Raw genomic sequence first — 25,326 nt, 5'->3', positions numbered from 1 at the left:
ATCAATTTATTTAAAATACCTGCACTTTGTGTATTGATTTGGACTAACAAATCAGAAAAGACAAATTTGTACATGCCTGAATTCTGTCTTGCTGTTTGAGTGACAACTACGTTTTCACAGCTCAGGAGAGATTTCGAAAGATAGCCCAAAGCCACCATATAAAAGTTATGTTTTACCTGCCCTAGAAGCTGAGCTGTTATTCACGTAGAAAAGACTCTCTGTGTAAAAATCAGTCAACTATTCACACTCTGAAACAGCAGCAGCAGCAGAGAAAGATTATGATGATGATGATGATGAAGACTCACTCACCACTTCTACATTTAGAATTTTACAAAATCTCCCAATATTAGAAGCTTCGTTTGTCTTAGTTTATTCACTTCACAAAGTAAATTGTATACTTGTGCTATCATTACCTATCAGAAAGACCTAGTAAAAGACAAAGTTAAAAACAGAGAATTTCATTTTAAAAATTAATGATTAAATTGCATGAATTTAGATGCCACCGAACCTTCCTTAAACTCGCGCTGTGCTGTTTGGACAAAAGAAAGTGGATTTAATTTTAGTTTGGATCCTCAGTCGGCGCAATCTGTTTTTCTTTCACTCAAACATGACACATGTGCTAGGAAGAGATGAGAGTGAATCACACGGAATTGCTTCTCGTTACTCGCTACTCAGCCACGCGGAAAGACCGAGGTCTGGACCTGTCGTGCCAGGCCGGGGTGTTCTGCTCACGAAAAGCCCTCGCGCACTGGAAGTCTGCTGCCAGCGCTTAGACGTGATTTATCAAATTCAGAGTCATGTATTTAATGAAACACAGCCTCGAGCCGACTGGGTAGTAGCCTGTGGAGACTTCAGGCGCGTTTGGGAAGCGCCGCGTGGACCACATAGTCTCTACACAGTATACACACCGTCAACCTCATTTAGAAACAACTAGGTTTCAATAGGGCAGCGACTTTTTCTGCAGTTGCAGCATGCCAATCGACGCCAATCGGCCTCGGGCACGTTTCAGGATGGCATGTCAGCTGTCATACGTTGGCAAGGTCATAATCAGGTGTGTGAGTGTGTAAAAAAAAGTGATATTTGTAAAGCATCCTTGAGTTTGAGAAAGGTACTATATAAATGCAACTGATAATAATAATAATAATAATAATAATAATAATAATAATAATAATCTGAGTGTCTAGATCCATCTGAGGACACGTGCTTTCAGCTGTATACTACGGTAAGAATACAGTCAATGTGCAGTCAATGAATGACCTCTCATCCGTGTGCCTAATGCGGGCCAGGAACGAGGGCAATGGAAATGCGGATGATCACAGTAGTTTATGCTCCCAAACGTGCCTTCTCTCTCTCTCTCTCTCTCTCTCTCTCTCTCTCTCTGTGTGTGTGTGTGTGTACATCCATTCCTAATTAGGGTTTGCTTTTGAATCATAATGGAGTTCTTTTGAACTTGGATTTGCATGAGCATGTGCTGGGTAAAAAAAGTCTAATATGTAACTTCACATCCTGCATTGTCATTCTGACAGTAAATGCAATCCATTCTTATGACAGTCTTTCATCTGTAATATTAATCCCCAGTGAGTTATAAAACCTGCTGTAGATACAGTGCCATTAATATAAAAATGAACAGACAGAAGAAAAAAAAAGGAAATACGTTTTCTTTTCTGTATTGCTAACCACACAGAGAATAATGTTGACGTAGTGTGATGGGGACTTCGTGAAGGTTAAATGGGTGCTTTGGCTTTCAGAGATCTGGCTCTTTTTTTGGGTGGTCAGTGCTCACTTTACCTCCTGTTAGACCTGGATTACAGTCCCAGGTTGCGTGGTTGCCTTCAGCCTTGGTTACTCCTAGTTAACAGTGTCTCCATGTTTATAATGGTGCAGATTATTATAGAAACTGTTAATCAGTTTTAACATTTTCCCACCAAGACCCTTCGGAGATTGTTGTAAAATTGCAAGTGGAACACCGTTTGGCAGAGTTGTAAAGGATGTAAAGAGCTGCAATTGATGGCAAACAGGACCCTGCATGGTGTCCTGACACACAGGAATGAATATGGCAACAGATGTGTGTTTGCATGGAATCACAACATATCAGTAACATGCATAATAAGATATTAATGTGAAGCTGACCACATCATTTTGAAAAGTGGCTCAGTGAGATGTTTGTCACGCCTCCATTCAATGCTGACAATCACGTCTGTCATTTTCAACCGGTTTAAAATGGTGTCTTAAGCAACCCCAGGCCTCTCAATCTCTAGGTGACCACATAATCCTAATCCTCATTGTATCATTTTAATTTTAACGCCATGCAATGGCCTTCCAACATCTTTTCACTGTGTTGAGAAGGATAACCCACAGATAAGGACAAGGCCTAGCACCTGTACTAACTGCTACAGAAGTAGATGAAAACAAATATTGTTTTGTCTGTTTTCCTTTCACCTTATGTATGCACATACACTTAAAGAAATGTAAACACACACATATATGGGTATTTATATGTGAAACCGGAAAACTAGTTTAGCAACAGAACACTCTTAAACTCAGTAATGAGGCCATCCAGGTCTGGTTCTCCTCTCTGTTGACAGAGTTAATTTGATGAATAAGAAACTGAATTTTTGAGTAAAAGAACAGGGCAAAGGAAAGTCAAATAACAGCTTTTGGGTATCTTATATTTTAAAACCAGGACATTAGTACAAACCATAATAGCTGGCCCAGAGAAAGAGTTGGACAACTTATGAGTCTCACTCACACATGCAACGATGTAATGCCAAACATTTCTGAAGTTTTCATTTGTTGCAGGCAAAGGATGAATATACATTATTCATCTTCTCCAGAAAGCACTAAATGTTTTGTTGGTGGCTTTTTATAGTTCATTTGTGGGCCATGCTTTTCAGTACACCTTTGAGTTCTGCTGCTAATTATGTCCGTTCTTGTGTTTGGCTATGCGGCAAACCCTGCTCATGTAATAATACACGCTTGAAAGTGTCATGAGAAGTTTCAAAATAACCACTATTAATAAATTAATAGACAGAAAATTGAAGTGTTATCAGTAAATCAAGTACATAAATGATAGATTTAAGTATACATGATCTAATTTATGCTTTGACAAGGAGTCTTTTCTTGCTTTCACTGTTTTTTAAGAGCAATTTGGTTTAGCAAATGTCCAAGGCGTCTGTCTGGATGCAGATTGCAGTGTAAAATAAGCAAACCATTTTGTGTGAAGAGTGTCCAAATAAAAAGGTCGTAAAACTGACACTGACGCGACAGACATGGTAGGTTTCATATGACCCTTAAAGAGTGGATTTAATCCAGACACAGGAATAACACTAGCGCTCTGTGTGTTCTCATCTTAGTTTGTAATGAACACACATCCCAAAAACTCTTTTTCTTTTGTGTTTGTTTTTTTTTGTTGTTGTTGTTTTTTTTAATCTTCTGGATGACTTGTCAATGCATTTATAGATAAATTTGCCATATTACTGCCTTGTATAATAGGTCCATTTTATTTTCTGTGGAGTCAGGGACATTTTCATAGAGATATGTGAAAGGATTCAGAGGAGGACCTGCTAACTGTAGTTTGGGTTGCAATATGCATTATGTTGATGCAACTGAATTATGCCCTCTGGTGGCCATCGAATAGTCCTTACAGACGTTCTCCATTCCTAATGTGTTGTTGTAGGGAACAGAACTTGGATGCAACTAGCCATGTATAGCATGGAGATTTTAAAAATGGCCATGTGTGCCTTCAGGCTGGGGCTGAAATGTCTGTCAGCAGGTTGGTATCTGTGGTGAGTACTGGGCCAGTGCACTTCCAGAGTCTGTGCTGAAGGCTTCTCCCATGAGGAAAGGTAGAAGCAGAAACAGAGACCAGTGATGCAGTGGCATCTTTGCTCTCTGCACCTACATAGGGTGGACCTTACTCTCCACAGAATCTCCCCGCACTTCCCTTTCTTGTGTGGATAGCACATATGGTATTTCATGTAAGGATGGATGTGGATGGTATTCCTTAACTGGACTGAAAATGATGGATTCTTGGATCTACTCTTTAGACTGTGCAGTGCCATGACCCTCCAGGACTGGTTGTGCACTGCATGTGGTGGTCCGTTTATTCAAGGCGTCACCCTGCAGATTACATCCTAGCTCTGGTGACTTATTCCTCTGGGAGAAGGAAGTTGGTGAGCTAGCCGCAGTGGCATGGGTGGAAAGGTTGGCTGCTGTGACCGTGTCCAGTCACTGGAGGCCGACGTAGAGCAGGCCCACATCATGGAGGCAGCCAGCCCTGCGTGTTTCCCATGATCCCTCACAGCACGGAGCCGGCCACAGGCTCCCGTCCATCGGTCTGCAGCCCCATGTCATTCACACGGGGGAAATAATTACTAGGTGAGGTCACACTGCTTCACATGCCTTACTCTGTTGTTTATTTATTGTTTTCTTTTCTTTCTTTTTCTTTTTTCTTCAGACATTGCAGTATTTCGCAATCATTTTTCCACTTTGTCCCAGACTGTGATGTGTGTGTGTGTGTGTGTGTGTGTGTGTGTGCGTGCACGTGTGTGTGCATGTGCGTGCATGTGTGTGTGCATGTGCATGTGTGTCTGTGTGTGTGCATGTGCATGTGCATGTGTGTGTAAGTGTGTGTGTGTGTGTGTGTGTGTACATGTGTGTGTGCATATGTGTGTGTGTTGCCTCTTGCTCCTCTGTCCTCATTTAAACATGCTGTCCATGGCCTGTGTCGTCCCAAAGACGCAGGATGGCTCATAAATGGCAACCAGAGATTAATTAGTGCCTGCTCTTTACACACAAGGCCCCCTCTGTGTGTGTGTGGCCGTGACCTCCCAACCCTATAACTGAAGCATCACAGAGCTATAAAGAGGCAGTCAATCAAGTGTAAAGCCTGCATCGCCATGCCAAAAAGCAGAGGGGAGATCTCTTCAGCAGAGCTGGCCTGCAGTGAAGGAAAGGCCGTAGTCCTCACCCCAGTAAACCACTTTATATCTTTATGTCTCTGTCTTTGATGGAAACAGTCAGATGATAAGCTACTCTAGCCAAAGCTTCGGTCACTCAGTTCACGTTCCCTGAAGAGCATGGTATGACTTGAAATAAAAAGCTGTGTTGATACTGATGTGGGTGGAGACTGTTATATTTGGGAGCTGGTGCAGTGGCCTGTCTGTCAGAAAGGGTCTGATGTTTAGCAGAAGCTTGCCGGACATGACAGCAGATGCCAGAGGGATGCATATGTGGTCCACATCTACCAGCACTGCCACAATTCCAAAACAAGGCTGATAGTTTCAGCACACGATCAGAACGGGACTCGCATGGACGGCTGAAGGGATTCAAGAAGCAGATTTTTGCATGTGCTTGCTGTACTCTACAGTTCTTAAGGTAATGTTTTTTTTGTGTATGGCTCATGGTTTAACTATTTGTATATGTATGTGTGACCTACTTAGCGCATAAACAGCTGGTTGCCAAGGTCTGGGGCAGGATCTCCACCATGCAGCACCGTGCAAGTCTCTGGGAGCAGAAGTGTCCCATGTGCAGGTGACCGTGTCCAGTGGCAATTCGCAGAAATGAGGCATGTATGTGCAAAAAGCGCAGGCATCCCGTCCAGACAGCATGCTGGCCTGTGGCTTGGGCCAGAGGAATGCGTTGCCTATCTGTCAACAGGAGACTTTTCACTCCCTGGCAGCCTCCAGGAATTTCATATCCTGCAGGCTGTGTGGATTTTAGAGCATGTATCTAATGCCACAGCTCCGCTCCCCATGGTTTCGGCAGCAGTACCCATCCCTGGTGTGGAGGGTCGTAACAGAACCTGTAACCCCACCCCCCCAAAAACGGACATCACGCACACCCATATACACAAACCCCATTTACAACACCTCTGTCACCAGTGCAAATGATATGAATGAAGTCACAGGCATAAATCCCCCCCTCCTGCCCCCACTGGCTCTTTCTCTCTCTCTCTCCACCACCCTCTGTTTCTCTCCTTCTCCCTCCCCATCTCTCCCTCTCTCCTCATCTCTCCCTCACCCTTTCTCTCTCTCTCTCTCTCTCACTCTCCCCCTCTGTCTTTTTAATCCCAGACATCACATTTTGCTTTCCTCTTCTGCTGTGCGTCCCCTCCCACTGCTGTTTAGTGCTAATGAATGATGTTCTCTATGTGGGGGCCTGTGAACAGGGCTGAGGCTGGCGGACGCGCCACCTGAGTGATGACTCTGTCTCTGCCAGCGTGTCTCCGGCATGGCTGACCTGGTGCGAACACAGACACCCTCTGTGCTGCCTCTTCTGTTGCCGTGGCAATTAGAAAGGTCCGAGTGGGCAGCACAAGTCCTGCTCTCATGCTGTCAGGACACATTAGGCAGAAGGGAAGGCTCCAGGGACACTAGTTCCCCCGTGGCCAGGTTCTGCTCCGGTCCACATGCTTCACACCAAACACGCCATCCCTATTCCTCGTGAGCTACCACCCCATGACCTCACACAAAAGTTACTCTCAGCTTGGGCCATTTATCATTAGCTGAATGTGTTTAGTGTCACTTAAATGTGGTAGAGCAGGAGCTTTGGGTGCTTCTGACCACAACTCACGCTGATACTCTGTCTGTGCTCGGCTCACGGACTGTGGCCCTCGAACTGCTGAGTGTCGTGTCACAGCAGCTCTTTACTAATATTATCCTGCACAATTATATCAATTACCATTCTGCATATCGTTATTATCCCACACACCAAGAGAGCCATTGTGTTGATTTCTTCTCGATTTTTCCATTTATTGCATACCTGTTAGTAGATACACTGCATACCTGTTAGCAGTGGGCGGAATTCGTGGCTGGAATTCCTGGCAATGGTCTAGAATTTCATTCCCAGCTGGAATGAGAAACATGTGTCATGTTTGGACTGTTCTTTGGGTTGAGAGGACACAGCCCTTTCCAGGACTGCGCAGGAATACTGAATACCACACAGGAGAGCACAGAGGGAAGTGTTTAACACCTTACCAACCGAACGCAGACGCTTCAATGAAGGTAGTGGCGCTTCTTGCTGGTCATTCTGACTGGGGGGCGGCTGGGCACGGAGTTCTTGCACAGAGCTTAGGTGAGGCCCCCGCGCCTGCGTGACCCCGACGAGGATGCCGTCACCCTGCGGCACGGGAATTTTGGACAGGAACTCGAGTGTAAACTGCCAAGGGCTTGCCAATGCCCACATAGGCCAGGGCTGTGGTTAACAAAGCCCTGTGTGCACCTGCGGTACAGCTAAGGGCGCAAAACACAGACATATGTGACAGCCAGTGCTCCTTCCAGGCCAACGTTTGTCTCCCTTTGAATAATCCGTAGTGTGTTGAAGTAATCAAGCCTCTTAGGCGAAGCACACCTATAATGGGCAGTGGTAGCTTGACTAACTCGACTAGTAATCATGAGGTTGCTGGTTCAAGCCCCACTGCTGTCAAGTTGCCGTGTTCAGCCCCTGGGCAAGACCCTTAACCCTCAATTGCTCAAGTTGTCATAATTGTAAGTTGCTTTGGATGAAAGTGTCAGCTAAAAGCAGTAAATGTAAATAATGCTTGTCATTTATCCTTATTAGCAATGCAGTTACCTCATTCCTTAGTTAACATAGATTGCATGGAAAATGAACAAGTCATCCTGGCAAATGGTTGACCTGCAGGCTGAATTAGGCCTACAGTGGTACATTGTGATTTGGGAACTTAATGTTGCATAGATGCTCTGTGTCATTGTGTGCTGAAGTCATGATTATGCTAATGTGCATTCATGGGATATGACATAAAGTCCTAACCCTTGCACATGCTTGCAGCCATAATGTTGGCATGTGCAAATGCACACACACACACAGTGTCAATCATTGGTAAGTAGTCATGTTAAAGGTTTAAGTTAATATAAAAAAACAAGGAAAAGAGTGCACTAGCTAAGCCCACAATAAAAACTTACAGTGTGTTTCAAACTGCAAGGGAAGGTGAGACAGAGATTCAGTACCCCTCCCCCACCTCACTCTTTTGGTTTAAGGGAATTAGGTGTCATGTGACTTGCTGTGTACCGTGGCCACTTGTCTTGAATGGTGAAATAGTACTGTATATCCTTTAGATTTTAAACAATGTTATTTTGTCTACATTTAATGCATTTGGACTAAAGGTTCAAACAGTGTTATAGTGTGCATATAGACAAATTTTAAAAAGTAGATACATTTTACTAAGATCTTTTTTCTTAAGGGGAGGATAGAATTACATTAGATTAACACAGCTAATGGGTCTAACCAGCTTTTTGTTGTAATAAACAAGGATACCACTAGAGGGGGTTATTGTACTTGTTTCTGACACTGTCATACATAAGTGATAAAGATCACTGCCAATGCATGTCACCTGCATATACCCTAAATGTTCTGTAAGCCTTAGATAATTCAGTCAGCTATAGATGTGCATGATAGGGTAGGGTTGTGAAAATCATTCTAGACAAACCAAAACTCACATACCAAACTGCCGTCATATCTACGTACACTGAGGCCTTAGTTTCGACACAATACTGTCCATCTTATCTGAACTGAACTTATGTGTAACGGAAAGGTTTCTTTTTGTTGTATATTCATCAGTGTGTATATATGTGTTAATGTACATAGAATATGTGTGTATGGATTATTGTGCTAATTGTTGCTGGACTGCGCATTACAGTGATTTTTACTTCTAAAATATATCACAGTGTTTGCCTAAAGATCATTATTCCGTTACAAAATATTAACTTAAATATGTATTTCTTATAGTGAATAAGAAATGACATCTGAGTGGCAAAATTACATCTGATTAATTGAATGACAAGTTGAATGGGCTCTGAGCAAAGCACATTTCAGCACAGTGCAGGCTCTCGACATTGCGTTTGCAACAGAGTGATTCAGAGCTGACTCACATTCTCAACTGTTTTCATCTCTTGCTTGTGCAAGAAAGTCAGGGAGCTCCTACAGGCCAAGCTAGTTGAAAACCAAGCAGGGCAAAGTGATTAACAGTGAGATTCATTTTTGTGAGCGTTCATAAACTTTCCCTCATGGTTTCTTTTTCTCTGTTGAATGCACCCTGGTGACTTCAAGCTAAAGGCCATTACACAAATTCAAGATCAAGTCATCTTAACCAGGTTCATTATTCACTTTTAGCCCCAGTTCAAGATCTTGAACACAGAGTTTATTTTGGTGCACCATCATGTGTTTTATGTAAAGACACACTACACATCTTAAAGAACTAGCACATTTTAAAAACAAAGAGTATCTCACAATTAACGTAATATTTTCTTCCAAAGAATTTCTTGTGTTTGTCATAAGGGCTTGAACACGAGATGATTGCATCCCTAACAATCCCACTAAATCATATGTACATTTTCCATCATGAAAATCAAACATGCTTTTCATTTAGGCCGTTAATCAGATTATAGACGTCATCACATGGCTGTTCTGGACAAAGATCTGAAGGCTTGTTTACTCTCTCACACATCACGAGATCATTTGTGAAGAAAAGCAGTGCCGATCAAGGTCCTGACCTGAAAACGTCCGGCCAATTATAAAGGTTGTTGAAAAGGATCAATTGTAGATGAAATCACCTTAAAAACCACATAGCCTACATCCGGCATAACAGAAGCGTGACATGACAGCAGTCATTCCTCTGTCACACAGTGACCCAGTACTGGCACGGCAGTGCAAGGCGTTCATGTGGGGTTCGTGGGCCTCGCAGAGTGGCTGAGGCTGTCCGTGCTGAATGCCAACACTCGCCCCAGGGGTTCGTCCCGCCAGGGGACAGCTCCCACACCTCTGCTTATCGGCCCCGCTGGTCCGTTCATTGTGAGATAAGAGCCCCTGTCCAGTTTCCTCCAACTCAGCGCTTCCACTGTTTTCTCCAGCTCTCCTAAAGAGGAGTGTGCTCATGGTAGGATTAGATAATAGTGTCATAACATGGGTAACCAGTCTGCAGCAGGTCCCTATATATTTGAGATTAAAATAGCACACATTGTTTGCAGGCCTATTTGCAGTACAGCAGAGGTCAAAGAATATATATTAATCACTGTAGATATTACACTTAAAGCCTATAGGCTGGACTGTGCAGGTGACAGGCACTTGGCATCCAGAACTGTTCTTCTTTAGACAATTTTTTCACATGAGATGGACCTGTGACATTTCTGCATCTGCAAGTGCAAACTGCACTAAATTTCAACACTTTAACTGCCTAATTTAAAAAAAAAACTGCATCTCTAACCTGTTCTGTAGCCTATGTTAGTGTTATGAAAAATAAAGCCACCTACATGAAACTGTCTTACCCACAAGTCCAGTCAAGCTCTGGTCACCGAACTAGTTATTTCACACATGCACTTCCCAAGGGGAGGAGACAAAGGACTGCAATTTTACAGGCGTCACAGTCTCACAGAGTATGGCGGCTTCCACTGCTACAGTGCGCAGAATACCAAACTTAATGCCATGTTTGGAAATGGAACATTATATGGGCTGTTTGTAGTAAAGCTGAACATGATCGCTCACTTGGAGCTTGGCACCAGTGAACCAGTAAGGAGTGCCATGGGCTTCAGTCTGTGGTTGTATGTATGGTTGGATCAGAGCACTGACTGCTTGTGCAGACTGTATACACACACACACACACACACACACACACACACACACGTGCCAAAGACACATTCAGAGTCAACTGTAAAGTGGCATGCCACACAATTATTATGATATGTTAATAATCAGAAATCTTTATAATGTAGTGTGTAGATCCATAAGTCCTTAGCCTTACTCAGCTAAGGGTTAATATGTCTAGATCTTCTCGAGTGTATTAACAAACACAAACACAAACACATACACATATACTTATGACCAAAACATCCCATTTCTTTAGAAACCTTGAACTACACTGAACAGCTTTAACTACACTATACTACAGTCATTCCCTGGAATCTCCCCCTTCTCCCTCTCTCTTGCTCTCATGGGGCAAATATAAACACAACACAACTTTTATATGTGTGTATATATGTGTGTGTGTGTGTGTGTGTGTGTGTGTGTGTGTGTGTGTGTGTGTGTGTGTATATATATATCTATATATATATATATATATATATATATATATATATCTATATATATATATATATATATATATATATATATATGCTCTCTTTAGTTGTGTTTTATATTTGCTCTGTGAGCCTGTCCCTCCTTCTCTGTGTGTGTGTGTGTGTGTGTGTGTGTGTGTGTGTGTGTGTGTGTGTGTGTGTGTGTGTGTGTGTGTGTGTGTGTGTAAGCTCAGTGTGCTAGCACTCCTGCAGGTGTAATCTGCAGCTTGGAGAGCCGAGCGTTGCTTCCGCTGAACTATTTCTGTCCCACACATGCCTTCAACCTGATAACATAGCACATGTCTCATCCCTGCCACACGCTCCTTTAGCCTCTTATCCACAGGCACTGTGTGTGTGTGTGTGTGTGTGTGTGTGTGTGTGTGTGTGTGTGTGTGTGTGTGTATGTATGTGTGTGTGTATGTGTGTGCAGTTACCATGTCTCACAAGTGTCTATTTTAGCATTCTGATGTGATTGTGCAGATTTGGATTTTTAACGGCAATGTAAGGTTCATATGAGGCCACATGTCCTTCTACATCTGGACAGCTTGAAATCCATTTTAGCTGATGATCTGATACAAACTGCTAAGCTGAAGAGTGAAGGTGAAGCATTTCTGTCCTGGGTCTTCACCCCCGGGCTCGTTATATGACAAAATGCCTCATCTCTGCATTTTCCACATTACTTTATGGAGGATAAACTATGAAAGGCCATGAGGAAAGCAGCCATAAAGTAGTGTGGATGGAAGACTCAGGCAGAGGAGTGTAGCCTAAGGAACACTGGAATGGACACTCTCACAAGTAACAATACTGTCTCTCTCACCTATTTGTCAGTGACTGTCAAGTAGCTTAACTCTTTTTCCTCCTCCTCCTCTCTCTCTCTCTCTCTCTCTCTCTCATATAAAGCTTGAAGTCCCTTTCTTCTCTATGGTAAGAAAAATACTTTTTTGCAAAGTTTGATCAGAAAGGTGATACGTTTATGCTTCTCTGCCTATCAACCAGGTTCATTGTTTTTCTGTCCTTATGGTTTGTCGCAAAGTAGTTAATAAATAATCATAGTAAATGTAACAATGTTGGTCCTTTGGGCAGGATGCAGTGTGGTAGCTCTTAGAAATAAAGAGTTCAATCAAGTGTAAATAAAGCCCAGTCTCCACAGAGGAGACATTCTGTTATGGCGTACATGTCCCCGTGGTGAAATAAGGGAATGCAACTGAAGGCCACAGTGTTTTCTGAGCCATTGTGGTTGTCCTGTGGTTTGATATGGAACAGACTACCATGGAGACAACTCATACTGTAAGAGCGATAGATAGATAGATAGATAGATAGATAGATAGATAGATAGATAGATAGATAGATAGATAGATAGATAGATAGATAGATAGATAGATAGATAGATAGATAGATAGATAGATAGATAGATAGATAGATAGATAGATAGATAGATAGATAGATGGGGAGAGAGCAAAAAAGAGAGAAAGAGAACACAGATTAGGAAGCAGGGCATTCTGAAACAGTAGTAGTTGGTATTGGTTTGGGTCTTATGTTCTTATTAAAGAATCAGAATAAAAGTTGTATGGTAATAATGAACAAAGTGAAGTGCAGGGTGGCCTGACCCACATTCATTCCCTGACTAAGTTACTAGTAATGCCTTCTGTCACCATTGATCTCTTTATTTCAGAAGTTTCAGAAATGTTACTTGTCCAATGATTCACTTAAACCATGAAACCTAGCAAAAGATCTTTAATCATCAACAACAACAGTAATAATAATAATAATAATAATAATAATAATAATAATAATTAACAATAGTGACTGTTATTGTAGGTCAAGAATATCTGATGGCTGTAATAATGGATGAGTCATTTTTAATTATATACATACATAGAACAACTAGACTCAATAAAAACTATAGTTGAACATCCATTATAGGATGTATATTAATTTAATATTTTAAAGAGTTGAACATCTATATCAGAGGAAGCATTTAGTTACTCAAGTGTACCTAAGCCAAAGTTTGTGCTATATGTTCCAAAATTAAACAAGCAGTCATACTACAAAGGAGATTTGTATAAACTGTTTAACTTTTTCTGTTTATCCCATCATGCGTCACTCGTGAAAATATGGGGAGAAAGTGCTTTTTGTTCTGCAGCAACCGTGGACTGGACAAAAACTATCATTGTGTTTCTGTACTCTGTGTGTGTGTGTGTGTGTGTGTGTGTGTGTGTGTGTGTGTGTGTGTGTGTGTGTGTGTGTGTGTGTGTATGGGTGATTGTGTATTCTCCTGTGCTGTGATCCTTCTTGCTGCCGCCAGGCCAAACCAGAACCTCTCACATGGATGGAGTCATGAGTCACATGGGCTGGGCATGTGCTTTGCTGCACTGGTTCTCAGTGCTCAGCACACACACTACATTCCACTTTACTTTCCATGTCCATTCCAAGGACAGGATGAGAGAGGGAAAGAGAATGATGATGACAGTCATGATGATGATGATTGGAAATGAAACAGAGAATATGACTTGGGGGAGAACAGATGAGAGGAGGTGAGAAAGGTCAGAGCTAAATCAGGAGACAAATGGAGAGAGAGAGAGAGAGAGAGAGAGAGAGAGAGAGAGAGAGAGAGAGAGAGAGAGAGAGAGAGAGAGAGAGAGAGAGAGAGAGAGAGAGAGAGAAAGAGAAAAACAGATATTTACCATCTGTAGGAGAGATCTGAACATTAGGCAAAGTGAGGGAGACAGAGAAGAAAGAATGGCAGATAGATTGTGAGTGCTTTGTTGCTGCAATTAACAATGCCAAGTAGCTCTATTACCTCTACTCTCCATTCCTCCATAAATTTCAAATATGATGGCACCCAAAATGGCATAACAAACTGCCCTACACACCGTCGAACTGGAACCTTGTGATCAGCCCAGCTGCAGCCAGGGGGCGCTGGCTTCTCCACTGACTGTTCCTGAGTCACACAGCCATGTCTCTGTTTCAAAGCCTCCCATTTCTAGCCTGAGGGATCCAGAGGTGGAGTGTCAGAAGGCCGCACCCTTACCTCCTTCAGCCTACAGGGCTGATGACGCACGCACGCATGCGCACTCACACACACACACACACACACACACACACACACACACACACACACCATGCACTGTGTCCCACAGCCTGCGTACCTCATCGGCTTCAGTTTCATTCAAGCAGTTGCCATGGAGAGACAAGACATCAAAGGCTATATTTGAACCTCACATCTAGTCATGCGCTGAGAGCAGTGCTGTGAGAGAGTACACTGAGATCAATGCTGTTCGGACAAGCATTCTAAGCTCATGTTTTGCTAAGAGCCTTAAGATGCCAAAGTAACAAATCAAGAGTCAATGTTGTACTCATCCATGGTCTTGAGAGGGAGTCAGGAGGTCAGTAAGGGTTGACCCCAGGTGAGTCAGCGGGGTCAGGTACCCGTGGGCGGTACATAGTGTCCCATGTGAGCTCAGCTGCGCGCTGCTTTGTCACCACTGAGCTTTGCCAGTTGTACACCTGGCTGTCGGGGCGCAGCTCTCTGCAGGGTGACCTTGCGTCTGGGATCCCGTGATGTGGCCGTGGAAAGATGGGCCACAGGCAACGCCCGCACGTGGATGGTTAATCAGGCTCGGCCTGGTTTCTGGGAAACGGAGCAGCCAGCCAGCGATGTCAGTCATGCATGCACTTTAGCCGGAGAGCGGATCGTATGATGCCGCAGGGCTGAATATGGTACCTTCTGCTCGCCTCTGTGTTGTTAAAGATACAGTGGGTGAGCGTGAGCCAGAAGGCCAACTCAGGGCAATATATTCATGATACATTAATGCTTCATTTCTAGTGCTGGAACAATGAAAATTAATTATTTAATTACATAGTCAGATCATTGCATGTAAAATTTTCATCTATACTAAAATTTTGTTAATGTCCAAGAGGCTGAAAGTAAAGCAGTTCTTGTAATCATGATTTATAAAATATTTCTATAAAGCTATCAGAACTATGTATTTCTGAAACAAATGATTTCTGTAAGAGATCTCTGTCATATAAGTACACAATCTGCTCAAGTCTTCCCAAATATAAAGACAACCAAATATTAAAACTCTTCGTTAAATCTCTGGTCACTACCTGCAAGTTACAGGCAAACACAAGTTATATGCAGTACATGTCTAAGTGAGTCAGTGCACCTGTGAAAAGCCATTTTGTATTCTGTCTGTGTCACCTGCTGTGTGATGCAACCCCCCCACCCCCCAGTCAATGCTGCAGAGAAGCAGAACGATGTTGATTTGGCCCAGACACGAATAATCAAGTCCTAAAGCTCGATTACAGGCCGAAAATAGCAGCAGCGTACTTTAACGAGATTTCGGCCTGCAATGAACACCAGAGTGGTCCTACACAATCTCAGAGCCTCATAACCCACCATTACATAGACATGCTCTGTTCACCGAGTGCAGCGAATGCAGACAGACTGAAGTAAAGAGCCGTACACACGCAGAAGTGAAAGCAGACAGACGAAACTAAAGACACACGCACTGAATACAGACTCAGACTCGGAATGAGTGTGGCCTCGGTACATATCTTTTTTTAATTACCATTTCTCAGTACATAAAACATGTCAGATTTAGTCTTTCTTTTCTTTGCTCAAAGGATTATAAAGGAAAGCGTTTATAGCAGCTCTGACAACACAGGCTAACGGATTGGGTGCTCTGAAGGGCATTTGTATCCAATTCCTGCGTAAACGGACTTTTGGTCTTATAATCACGAAACTATATTCATAGTTCTGTTTCAATGTATGTGATTAAAACACTAATCTATAATATTTATATCACTGAATATGAACATGAATGTATAATGTCAATGTATAATGTCGGGTTTTATGAACATATGACTATGTTTGGCAACTTGAGTTTTACATTTTAAATCAGTGGTATTTCTACCTGATGACTGTAATTTTATTCATTAATCTGATGATTTTTTTAATAAATTATCCAAAATGGGTGTGGTTTGAAAGCTGCTGTCCAATGGCACAGCACTCATATGTTAAACTGGGTGGGGTAACACAGGAATGAGGCGGGGTTAAAGCCGGAAGTATTGCAAGACTGGCTACTCGGTCACGCGTATAGTTAGCATGTACAACCTGCCCACCGCTAGGAAACGGTGGAAAATGTTTTTTTGAGCAGTATGACAAATGTGTGACAACGACAGAGCAAGTATGCGAAGCGTAAACTGATATTATACCGAAAATCGATCATGGCACGTATGTCTTCTCTGTAACTGACTTGCCCGTAGCAGTCTACTGAATGTGATGCACCGTGTCATCAAGCAACCAGAACACGAACGCTAAGTGTCGTTTTCAGTGTCACTGTACTTATACCAAGATATCGGCAGTATTTCAACGCTGGATATAAGGTAACGTGTCTAGACTTTCACCTGAAGGCATTCAGTTAGCCTTCGGAGTGCTCTTGAATGGCTGAAACACTTCAGTGTGATCGCGATACTAGGCTATAGAATACAACAACCAGCTGACATCGAAGGGGAAACTACCCATATCTCACATAGAAGGGAGGCGTCATCCGCATTTTCCTGTATTTAAATGGTCCGGACCGAGGAGGTCATTGGTGAAAAAAAGAAGGAAAATTGGTAGGTCGATTGCATTTTCTCGAAAAGATTTTGAGATCACGCCACGAGCAAGTGCGTAATTCCTTTTTTATGATCAGACATTGTGGTGTTTGATAAGATGGCCCGTCGTGACGCTTTAGCGTAATATCAGCATTTAGACTTAATTACGCACTCGTTTACCCGAAAAATGCTGTCGATGAGATTTCGGCGAACCGGTTAACTCCCTTTAGCTATCGTCTCTAAGGTTGTCGATTAGGCTTCAGATTCTGAAATGCATTGAGCGTTTGTGTGAAATGCTTACATCAGGGAACATAGAAGATGGTTTCTACAAGCAAAGGCTTTTTAAAAGATGGTTTTGTATTTGTGGTCAGATAGTCATAGATAACTGAAATAGGTGGATGAAAGGTTTAACGATGAATTAATAGATTAATGATTAATTGATTCGGTCTGTGATGGTTGAATTTTTTTTTCTTCCTCTACCTCAAGGTATTCAAGGAAATTGAGAGAATTAACAGCAAGTGAAAAGATTAGGCTACCTAAATGGGGGATTACAGCTTTGGAGTCCTTGTTAAAAACAACGCCTCTAACAAATCCGTTTTCCCCGTAAGAATTCACCCACACCTTCAGCATCCGGTACATCAGCAGACAGCTCCTCAGAGTCCCCCTGCTTTCATTAATAGCAACACTCCAAGCAGCGGTGGAAATGCAGGTTCTGCTTGGCTTTTCCCCACCGTAACAACTCACTCTAACATGCAAGATGAGATTCTGGACCCTGAGAAAGCCAAGGCCCAGCTACAGCACCAGGACAACCAAGAAGAACAGGACAAGCAGCCTGTCTCCCCGCAAGGCCACCAGGAACCCGCAGGCATCATATCCGATCTGGAGAACCCCGCGCCAGAGGAGACTCAGCTGGAGAAGGGTGCCCTGGAGAACGGTGGTGGAAAGGAAGGCCTGCGTCTAGACTCTCCCGTGCTGTCAGGGTTTGACTATCAAGAGACTGCAGGCATCGGGCCTCTGGTGCAGTCCAGCAGCTCGTCGTCCTCCTCTCTGCCAGGCTTCAGCAGCTGGTCCTCAGCTCTTCCATCCAACCCCTCCAGCATGATGGAAGAGGTGGGCTTCTTCAGCCAAGCTGCTGCTACTACGACTACCAACGCTCCGCCACCCCTGCTGTTTCAGAACTTCTCCCATCACAACACCCCGGCATTCGGAGGTGGCTTTTCCCACCAGGTCGGGCCGCTGTCCCAGCATGCCCCTGCTCCTGCACCTCACCCCCACTTTCAGCACCCCCACAGCCAGCACCAACAACACCGCAGGTCCCCTGCAAGCCCGAACCCTCCACCCTTTAACCACCGCAATGCTGCTTTTAACCAGCTGCCTCATTTAGGGAATAATTTAAATAAGCCTCCTTCACCGTGGGGCAACTATCAGAGCCCGGGTTCCACCCCTACCTCCAGCTCTTGGAGCCCGGGTGGAGGTTATGGAGGCTGGGGTTGCTCTCAAGGCCGGGGAGAGTACAGACGGGGCCTAAATGGGGGTGTAACTCCCCTCAACTCTATCTCGCCATTGAAGAAATCCTTCCCAAACAACCAGACTCCATCGCAGAAGTATTCCCGCAACAACTCCAGCTTCAACCCCAAACCTTGGATGGAGGATAACCTCAACCGTAATGATGGCATCTTCCCTTTTCAGGTAAGAGGCCAAAATCCCCTTGTCTTCATCTGTGCTTGATGGGGAGAGAAATGGTTAGTATTGTGTTGGGGGGGCTGGGTGCAACGGTTAGCCACTTATACTCTTTGGCCAGGCCTGACTGGTAGGCATGGCCGTCATGTAGTTTAATGGATGTGTTAGATCAAAGCCCAGATGTGAAATGTCCCCCTGCCATTACACTTCTTAAAGGTTAGCATGTGGCTGCTATAAAAAGATACACAGGAGTGAGTCAAAAACAGTGGATCAGGCCTGTAAGTCACACAGCTAAAGAAAAATGGGAACATGAACGAATGTCTGGTTCCATTAACGGCTCAGGAGAGCATGATTATCTGTAATTCCAGACTTCAGGAAGGGAAAAACACCAGGGACATTTCTAAGGTCAATCACAGAGAGTATTCATTTTTCTTCTACTACCCATCATGCATCAGTGATGGCTTCCTACATTGGATGAGGGACATAATTTGTAACAAACTCATCACATCACTTTTTAAATGTATTTCCTCCACAGATTTATTTAAAATTGTTTTTGTATTTCAGACGCATTTTTAAAAATGAAATAGCTTGTTAAAAAAGTAGTTGTTTATGGTAGTACTTTGGTAAAAATTGTACTACTCCTGTTACTGACTGGTTAATATTTAGTGCATTGTCCTTTTATTTATGTTTACTCATTTTGTGTTCTCATTTGAACCCAGTGGAGACGGTGGTGACTTTGAAAACAAGCACTATTGTTTCACATGCACAGTCATCCCGCCTTACTAGCCTAATTCCAAGAACAGATCTGATGTTTTCCTCACCCCCTCTTATTAGAGCAGGCTTGTTGTATGAATAAACAGTTGATAAGAATTAGGAAGTGCCTGACAGTAGTGTGTCTTATGAAAATATGCAAGGTATTTGTTGTTTAAAGTGTTCAGACTGGCCTGTTTTAGACTTTCAAAGACCTTCCTTGCCATTGGCTTGTTTGCTGTTTATGAAGCATTAGCTGGTTAAGGGGAGTGAAGGGCACACCTGTCCGAGCAAACGTATCGGATGTGAAGGGTGATCGGTGTCCTTTTAAAAAAAAAAACCAAAAAACTATTGTTTCCAGAAAAAAGAGGGAGACCTATTCAGAATCCTCCGTTTTTATGCTCACAGGCTGCTCCATGGATTAGCTGAGTCACAGGATGTGAGGGTGGTTTTACTTAGTAACATCCCTCCAGATTAATCTTCTCAAACTCTGAACCTTCAGTGAACAGTTGTCCTCGTCCTCATGCTCCCTGCTCAATAGACTGGATATGTGTAGAAATGATACAGGAAGGGGTTGGAGGCTAACGATGGTTCTTCCTGGCCCCTTGGCAGGAGCGCAGTCGGTCCTTTGACGGCTTCAGCATGCATTCCCTGGAGAACTCCCTGATCGACATTATGAGAGCTGAACAGGATTCTTTGAAAGGTACCATCCGCATTACATGTCCGGGAAATGATTTTGGTGGGTATGGTGGGTATATTGGTCAGGCGTGGGAGAAGTTTGACCACGCATGTCAGCAGATGATGGGCACAGAAAGGTACTCTCTTGTTCAGGCCTTCTGTGTTGCATCAGACTCTGGTATTCCCCACAGGTTTGAATGTCCTCAAAGTTGTTTTACTGAATTAGTTACTGCACTCCAAATCCTTTTGTAGCCTTTACACTCTGAGACCAGTGGTAGCTCAGTGCTTAAGGTACTTAACTAGTAATCGGAAGGTTGCCAGTTCAAGTCCAACTACTACCAGGCACTGTTGGGCCCCTGAGCAAGGATATTTAACTCTCACTTGCTCAAGTTGTATTCAGTCAGAATTGTAAGTCACTTTTGATAAAGGCGTCAGGTAAATGATGTAAATTCTTTGTGCTTTGAGGTTTTGCATGTTCTATATTTTAATTAATTTTGATATTTGGAGATGTTTTTAAGCATTTTATGTAAATTTGATCCCTCCTACCATGTGCTAACAGTAGCATAGTTAGAGTGGCTAACATTTATAATTGTTATACTTATTTTTGAATCATGCTAGATTCATTGGGTTAGTTTGAGAGAAATGTCACTGTATAACCATAGAACTGTATAACTTTCCCTTTTTCTCAATATAGCAGTTCTTCAATCCTTTCTACAGAACTCCAACTTTTGTTGTTGAATGTAGAATTGCAGAATGTGCAGAGGAAGTTAATCGGAACTAGTGCATTTCTGCACACGTCATACCAGTGTCCTCACTCAATAATGATGGAAAATGTTTAGAAAGCTCTGAATCCACTTTGCCTTTGGATGTGACAGGTGGTGGTATTGCCAATAAAAAAATTAATTCCGTGTCGCATGACTTTCCAGTGTGAGTATCTCTGCAGTGATAACGTAATGCAACAAGTAAGATTAGGTATACAGTGAGAAGTGTGCCACAGTTTTCTTTCTTCATTAATAATGGAGCATGATAAGAGTTGGGTTTTCCTGGAACAGTGTCCATGTTAGACCTTCACAGCTGTGGCAGGTTACGAGATACGAGATATGAAATCCAGATGCCCTTCACTCCTTAACCTGAGCGGTGTTCATGTTGGTCTTTGTTTGTGATCCTTCACAAATAATTAATAAATTCTCTCCCCCTCCCCCCCTCCTGTTTGCTCCTTCTGTCACATTTTGCCTAGAAAAATTGTGATTAGGGCCCAACCCTTATGTGTATACACTGTTTGCAAGAAATGTGTAGAGTATATAGGAATGGAAACTGAACTGAAAAATATCCTTATTAAGAAATCATTATCATTTAGGTGTCCTAAATACATTTATACATGTTATATCTCCTAATATATGGTAAACTAATGGCAAAAATAGTTTTCAGTGTTAAATTGTACAGCAGAAGTTTGTTTCCAGTGAGCCTTCTGCTGAATCTGAACCTCCAGGGGTAGATGGTTAAGATAGGGAAGAGAGGGCAAACACCATACAGAATATTGCTATTATTCCTGATTAAACTCTGTTTTTTCCTGCGTACATATGGTGTGTTTCCATTTAATCAGAAAATGTATTATATTCTATAATGGTTACATCTTCTTAGGAAGCTGTAATAATTTCTGACCTCTATGACTTAATGTTGAACTCACAGGCCTGATAAATGACATCTTGTAATTATGAATGTACATTGCAGCTTCGACAGACTGGTATCATTAATTCTGAACGTGTGGCTGCATGAAGTGCTTATATAGCTTGCTCACCTTTGTTGTAGGTCGCTTTGGCTTTTCCCACCCAGGTGGCGATGGCTCTCTCTCTGGGAACGGTACGTGGTATATTTTGTGTGGGCTGTCTTCTGCCATGTACGAAAAACATGGCATTAAACATTTCATTAAACAAAAAGAAATTGATTGTTGAAGATGACTGTGAACTTGATTGGTGGTGTTGCTCCTGAATTGTATTCTTTCTTATTTTGCATGCAGCAAGGAATTATGGGAGACGTCGAGGTAATGCTTCATGCTATGTGCCTCCCCTCCCACCCGCATTCTTTGCCAGTTGAACAGTCTTTGTCATGAACTAGTTTAGGATGTTAACTGTTTCAACAGTGAGCATCCAAAAAAACAGGCTGGGTGTGTGTGCCTGCATTAGGTCATTCATCCCTGTTCCCCATGGAGGACGAGCGTGGGTTCGGGGAGGACGAGCGGTCTGAACAGGGTCTCGGTGGCCTAGGTTCCCCACACTGCTTCCCTCACCAGAACGGGGAGCGCATCGAACGCTACTCCCGCAAGGTCTTCGTTGGCGGACTACCTCCTGATATAGATGAAGGTACACGTTTGACGCTGGCTCGCTGTGGTCTCGCAGTCCACAGGCAGGCCTGCTGCCAGTCCAACGCCGGCTAAATGTGTTTTCAAAGACGACACTAATTCTGTGGAGCTTTTCATACATTAAACTTGCCCTTGAGGCAGGATTTAATCTGGATGCTTTTTTTTTTCACATTTCTTTTCATTCTGGTAATCCTTCTCGATGTGCAGGATCAAAAGCTCATTGTGTGTTGAATGAAATGCATCTTGTTTCAGATGAGATCACCGCTAGTTTCCGTCGGTTTGGACACTTGTTTGTGGATTGGCCACACAAAGCAGAGAGCAAATCCTACTTCCCACCCAAAGGTCAGGCTCTGAAAATTGCTGATATTCTGGCTTGCTGTACATACAGAATGAAATATTGATATTAGTAACCACATTATCATACAGGTGTATTTCTAAGATCAGATTTAAATGCTCTTAAAAAATACTGTATGATGACTTGCTCACTAATATTAATATTAGTAAACCGTCTAGTTCAGCGCTTCTTTTGCCCCCAAAACGTGACTCCTCTGATTCCTCTAAGCAACATGTCAAGCTTAAATTAATTACTTTACATGGCCAAACTGACTATTTATGGAAGTACTGTAGCTATTTAGCAACAGATATTTTAGCTGTTGTGACTGCGAATTCCCTGAGGGGTCATTCCATGCCAGCTCTCCTAGACCTCCAAGGTCTTGTGATGGGTTTTCTTGTTAAGAGGTATACTATAAGAGGGAAGGGAAATGAAGCCAGGAGAAATGGTTTTTAGTCAAGCACATCTAGAGTTATCATTCAGCATTCGCACCCCAGGTGTGTTCTATGGCAACTCACCTAGACCTCCTGGGTTATAGCATGGATTTTCTTGAACGAAAAAAAAAAGTGAAAACTTCTACTAGATTCATGAGACCCTGCAAAAACCTATAGCGTTACTCCAACACTTATTATTTATTTAAGTTTGGCCCTCCAGTCTAAATTTTATAGCTTTAGCAATTCTTTGTGTGTAGGCTAAGCCTCACTTAATCTTACTTTGTTGGCTATTTCTCACTGGTATGGGTTGGAATTTGTACTGAACATCCAAGAAACCTTAAGGGTAATTTACCACATGTATTCATATTCATATAATTATTTGTTGTTAAATGTTTGAGTAATCAAGTTACCCAAATGAAGCAAGTTCTTAATTTTTCAAAAATTTAGATTGTTTTCACAAAGTCCATGCTGAGTCACAATGTCCATATGATTTTAATCTTAAAAAGAGTTTGATATTTCTGCTAATGTAAGAGAGGGTTGTTTTTCTTTTTGCACCTTCTGGTTGATTTTAGTGTCCTCCTGCCACCCTGTGTGATAGACCATTCATTATAATATACGCCATGAACGACTGTGTGGAGCTCCTTCAAACCTGTCCTTCCTCCTCAGGATATGCGTTCCTTCTGTTCCAAGAAGAGAGCTCGGTCCAGGCCCTGATCGATGCATGCATGGAGGAGGATGGGAAGTTGTACTTGTGTGTGTCCAGCCCCACCATCAAAGACAAGCCTGTAAGCACCTGCAGCCTGCCCACCCACTACACCTCAGCCAGTATTTTTAACCTTCCGTACAAATCGAAATGGTGGGCTGGCTCTGCAACGGTGCCGCCATCTCAAAATAGGTGCTGTTAAATATAAACTTGAGGCAGCAGCCCTGGACTCTAGCATACACATTGCTCCATTTGCAGTGGAAAAACCTACAGACAATATGAGGATGCCGGCAGGTATTTTAAAAGGTTCCAAGTTCAAAAACTATTTAGCATCTTAAATAAACTTGAAAGTGAAACCACTCTGTAGGCAGTATGCTCATTTAAGTTTGATTGAAATCCACAAAGACTACATTTTATTTAGAATGTTTTTATTTGTAGCAGATTCCTAGAATACTGTTGGAAAACCTTTAGTGATTTGTGTATTCTTAGGTCCAAATCCGTCCATGGAATCTAAACGACAGTGATTTTGTCATGGATGGCTCACAGCCCCTTGACCCCAGAAAGACCATCTTTGTTGGGGGAGTTCCACGACCTCTTCGAGCAGGTACAGAGTTTGGCTTTTAGTATTAAGACCAACAATGCATCACTACATAATCCAATAAATGTGAGCAGGAAAATAATGCAAGGTAGTTTATAAGCTTAAATGTGCCCTGTTCTTTATTGGGAGTTGCTTTGTAAATATAGCATAACTGTTAATAAATACTGTATCACAGCATTGGATTTCTCATTCTCTGCACAGCGTAAACATACAAGAGGTCATGTCTGTGCAGTATAACATTAGAAGAACACATTTCACTCTCCCTCTTGCACAAAAATAAACAGGAAATGTTATTGTAGAACTTAGAATTCTCATTTGAGAAAATGGTGCATTTAGGTAATGGAATATTTCAATAATTACTGTTCATTCAATTACTCACTGAGTAATTCCTACTGACTCAGACTTAGAAGGAAACAATGCATGTAACAGTCTCTCCTGCTGTATGACATGACTCTCATGCTGGAAAATGTAAGATGGGACATTCAAGCTTCAATCCCGTGCTCAGTACCGCAGTCACCAGTTATGGCATGTGTCTCCCGGGACAGAAATGTCCCTTTCGTGCTGTCCTGGTTTGTTTTTGACTGGTGTGTGTGTGTGTGTGTGTGTGTGTGTTTGTGTTTGTGTGTACACGCACCCCATGGCAGTGGAGCTGGCAATGATCATGGACAGACTGTATGGAGGGGTGTGCTATGCTGGCATTGACACTGACCCTGAGCTGAAGTATCCCAAGGGGGCTGGCCGTGTGGCCTTCTCCAACCAGCAGAGTTACATCGCAGCGATCAGTGCCCGCTTTGTGCAGCTGCAGCATGGCGAGATCGATAAACGGGTGGGTGAAGGCGTGGGAGGGTGGGGGTGGGGTGTGAGTCTGCTGTTGATTCAGTCCCAGGACACTGCAGCTGATGCCTGGTACATGCTGTGTATTTTATTTGTGTTTTTTAAATCAAGGCTTGCACAGTGGGTCACCGGGATAGTTTGTGAAAAACACTACTGTATTAGGATAAGTTGTAGGAGGTTGACGGGAGGTTTAGATGAGGTTTGGGGAATAATATAAATGTCCAATATCCTGAATATCATTTCTCTCTCTCTCACTCTTCACAGGCCAGTCATTATTTAAGTGGCCATCTGT

General features: G+C 42.8%; 1 protein-coding gene across 5 annotated transcripts in view; it reads left to right on the top strand.

The window, feature by feature from the left end:
- The window catches only part of cpeb4a (cytoplasmic polyadenylation element binding protein 4a), a 45,956-nt gene that overhangs the window by 17,553 nt on the left and 3,077 nt on the right, over positions 1–25,326 (top strand). The window contains exons 1-10 of one of the 5 annotated variants that reach the window (XM_027017085.3): positions 16,160–16,457; positions 17,154–18,356; positions 19,710–19,800; positions 21,585–21,635; positions 21,793–21,816; positions 21,959–22,135; positions 22,387–22,476; positions 23,566–23,684; positions 24,092–24,206; positions 24,845–25,026. In XM_027017085.3, the coding sequence (XP_026872886.2) occupies positions 17,208–18,356; positions 19,710–19,800; positions 21,585–21,635; positions 21,793–21,816; positions 21,959–22,135; positions 22,387–22,476; positions 23,566–23,684; positions 24,092–24,206; positions 24,845–25,026 (1,998 nt within the window). In that variant the 5' untranslated portion in view covers positions 16,160–16,457; positions 17,154–17,207. Of the gene's footprint in view, positions 1–16,159; positions 16,689–17,153; positions 18,357–19,709; positions 19,801–21,584; positions 21,636–21,792; positions 21,817–21,958; positions 22,136–22,386; positions 22,477–23,565; positions 23,685–24,091; positions 24,207–24,844; positions 25,027–25,326 lie in introns of those variants that run through there. The other 4 variants (XM_027017086.3, XM_027017087.3, XM_081713013.1 and 1 more) reach the window with 4 other exon arrangements.

Source organism: Electrophorus electricus, chromosome 4 (assembly GCF_041902795.1).
Source record: "Electrophorus electricus isolate QZ-2024a chromosome 4, ASM4190279v1, whole genome shotgun sequence".
NCBI lineage: Eukaryota > Metazoa > Chordata > Actinopteri > Gymnotiformes > Gymnotidae > Electrophorus > Electrophorus electricus.
This window is presented reverse-complemented; position numbering and strand designations above follow the sequence as displayed.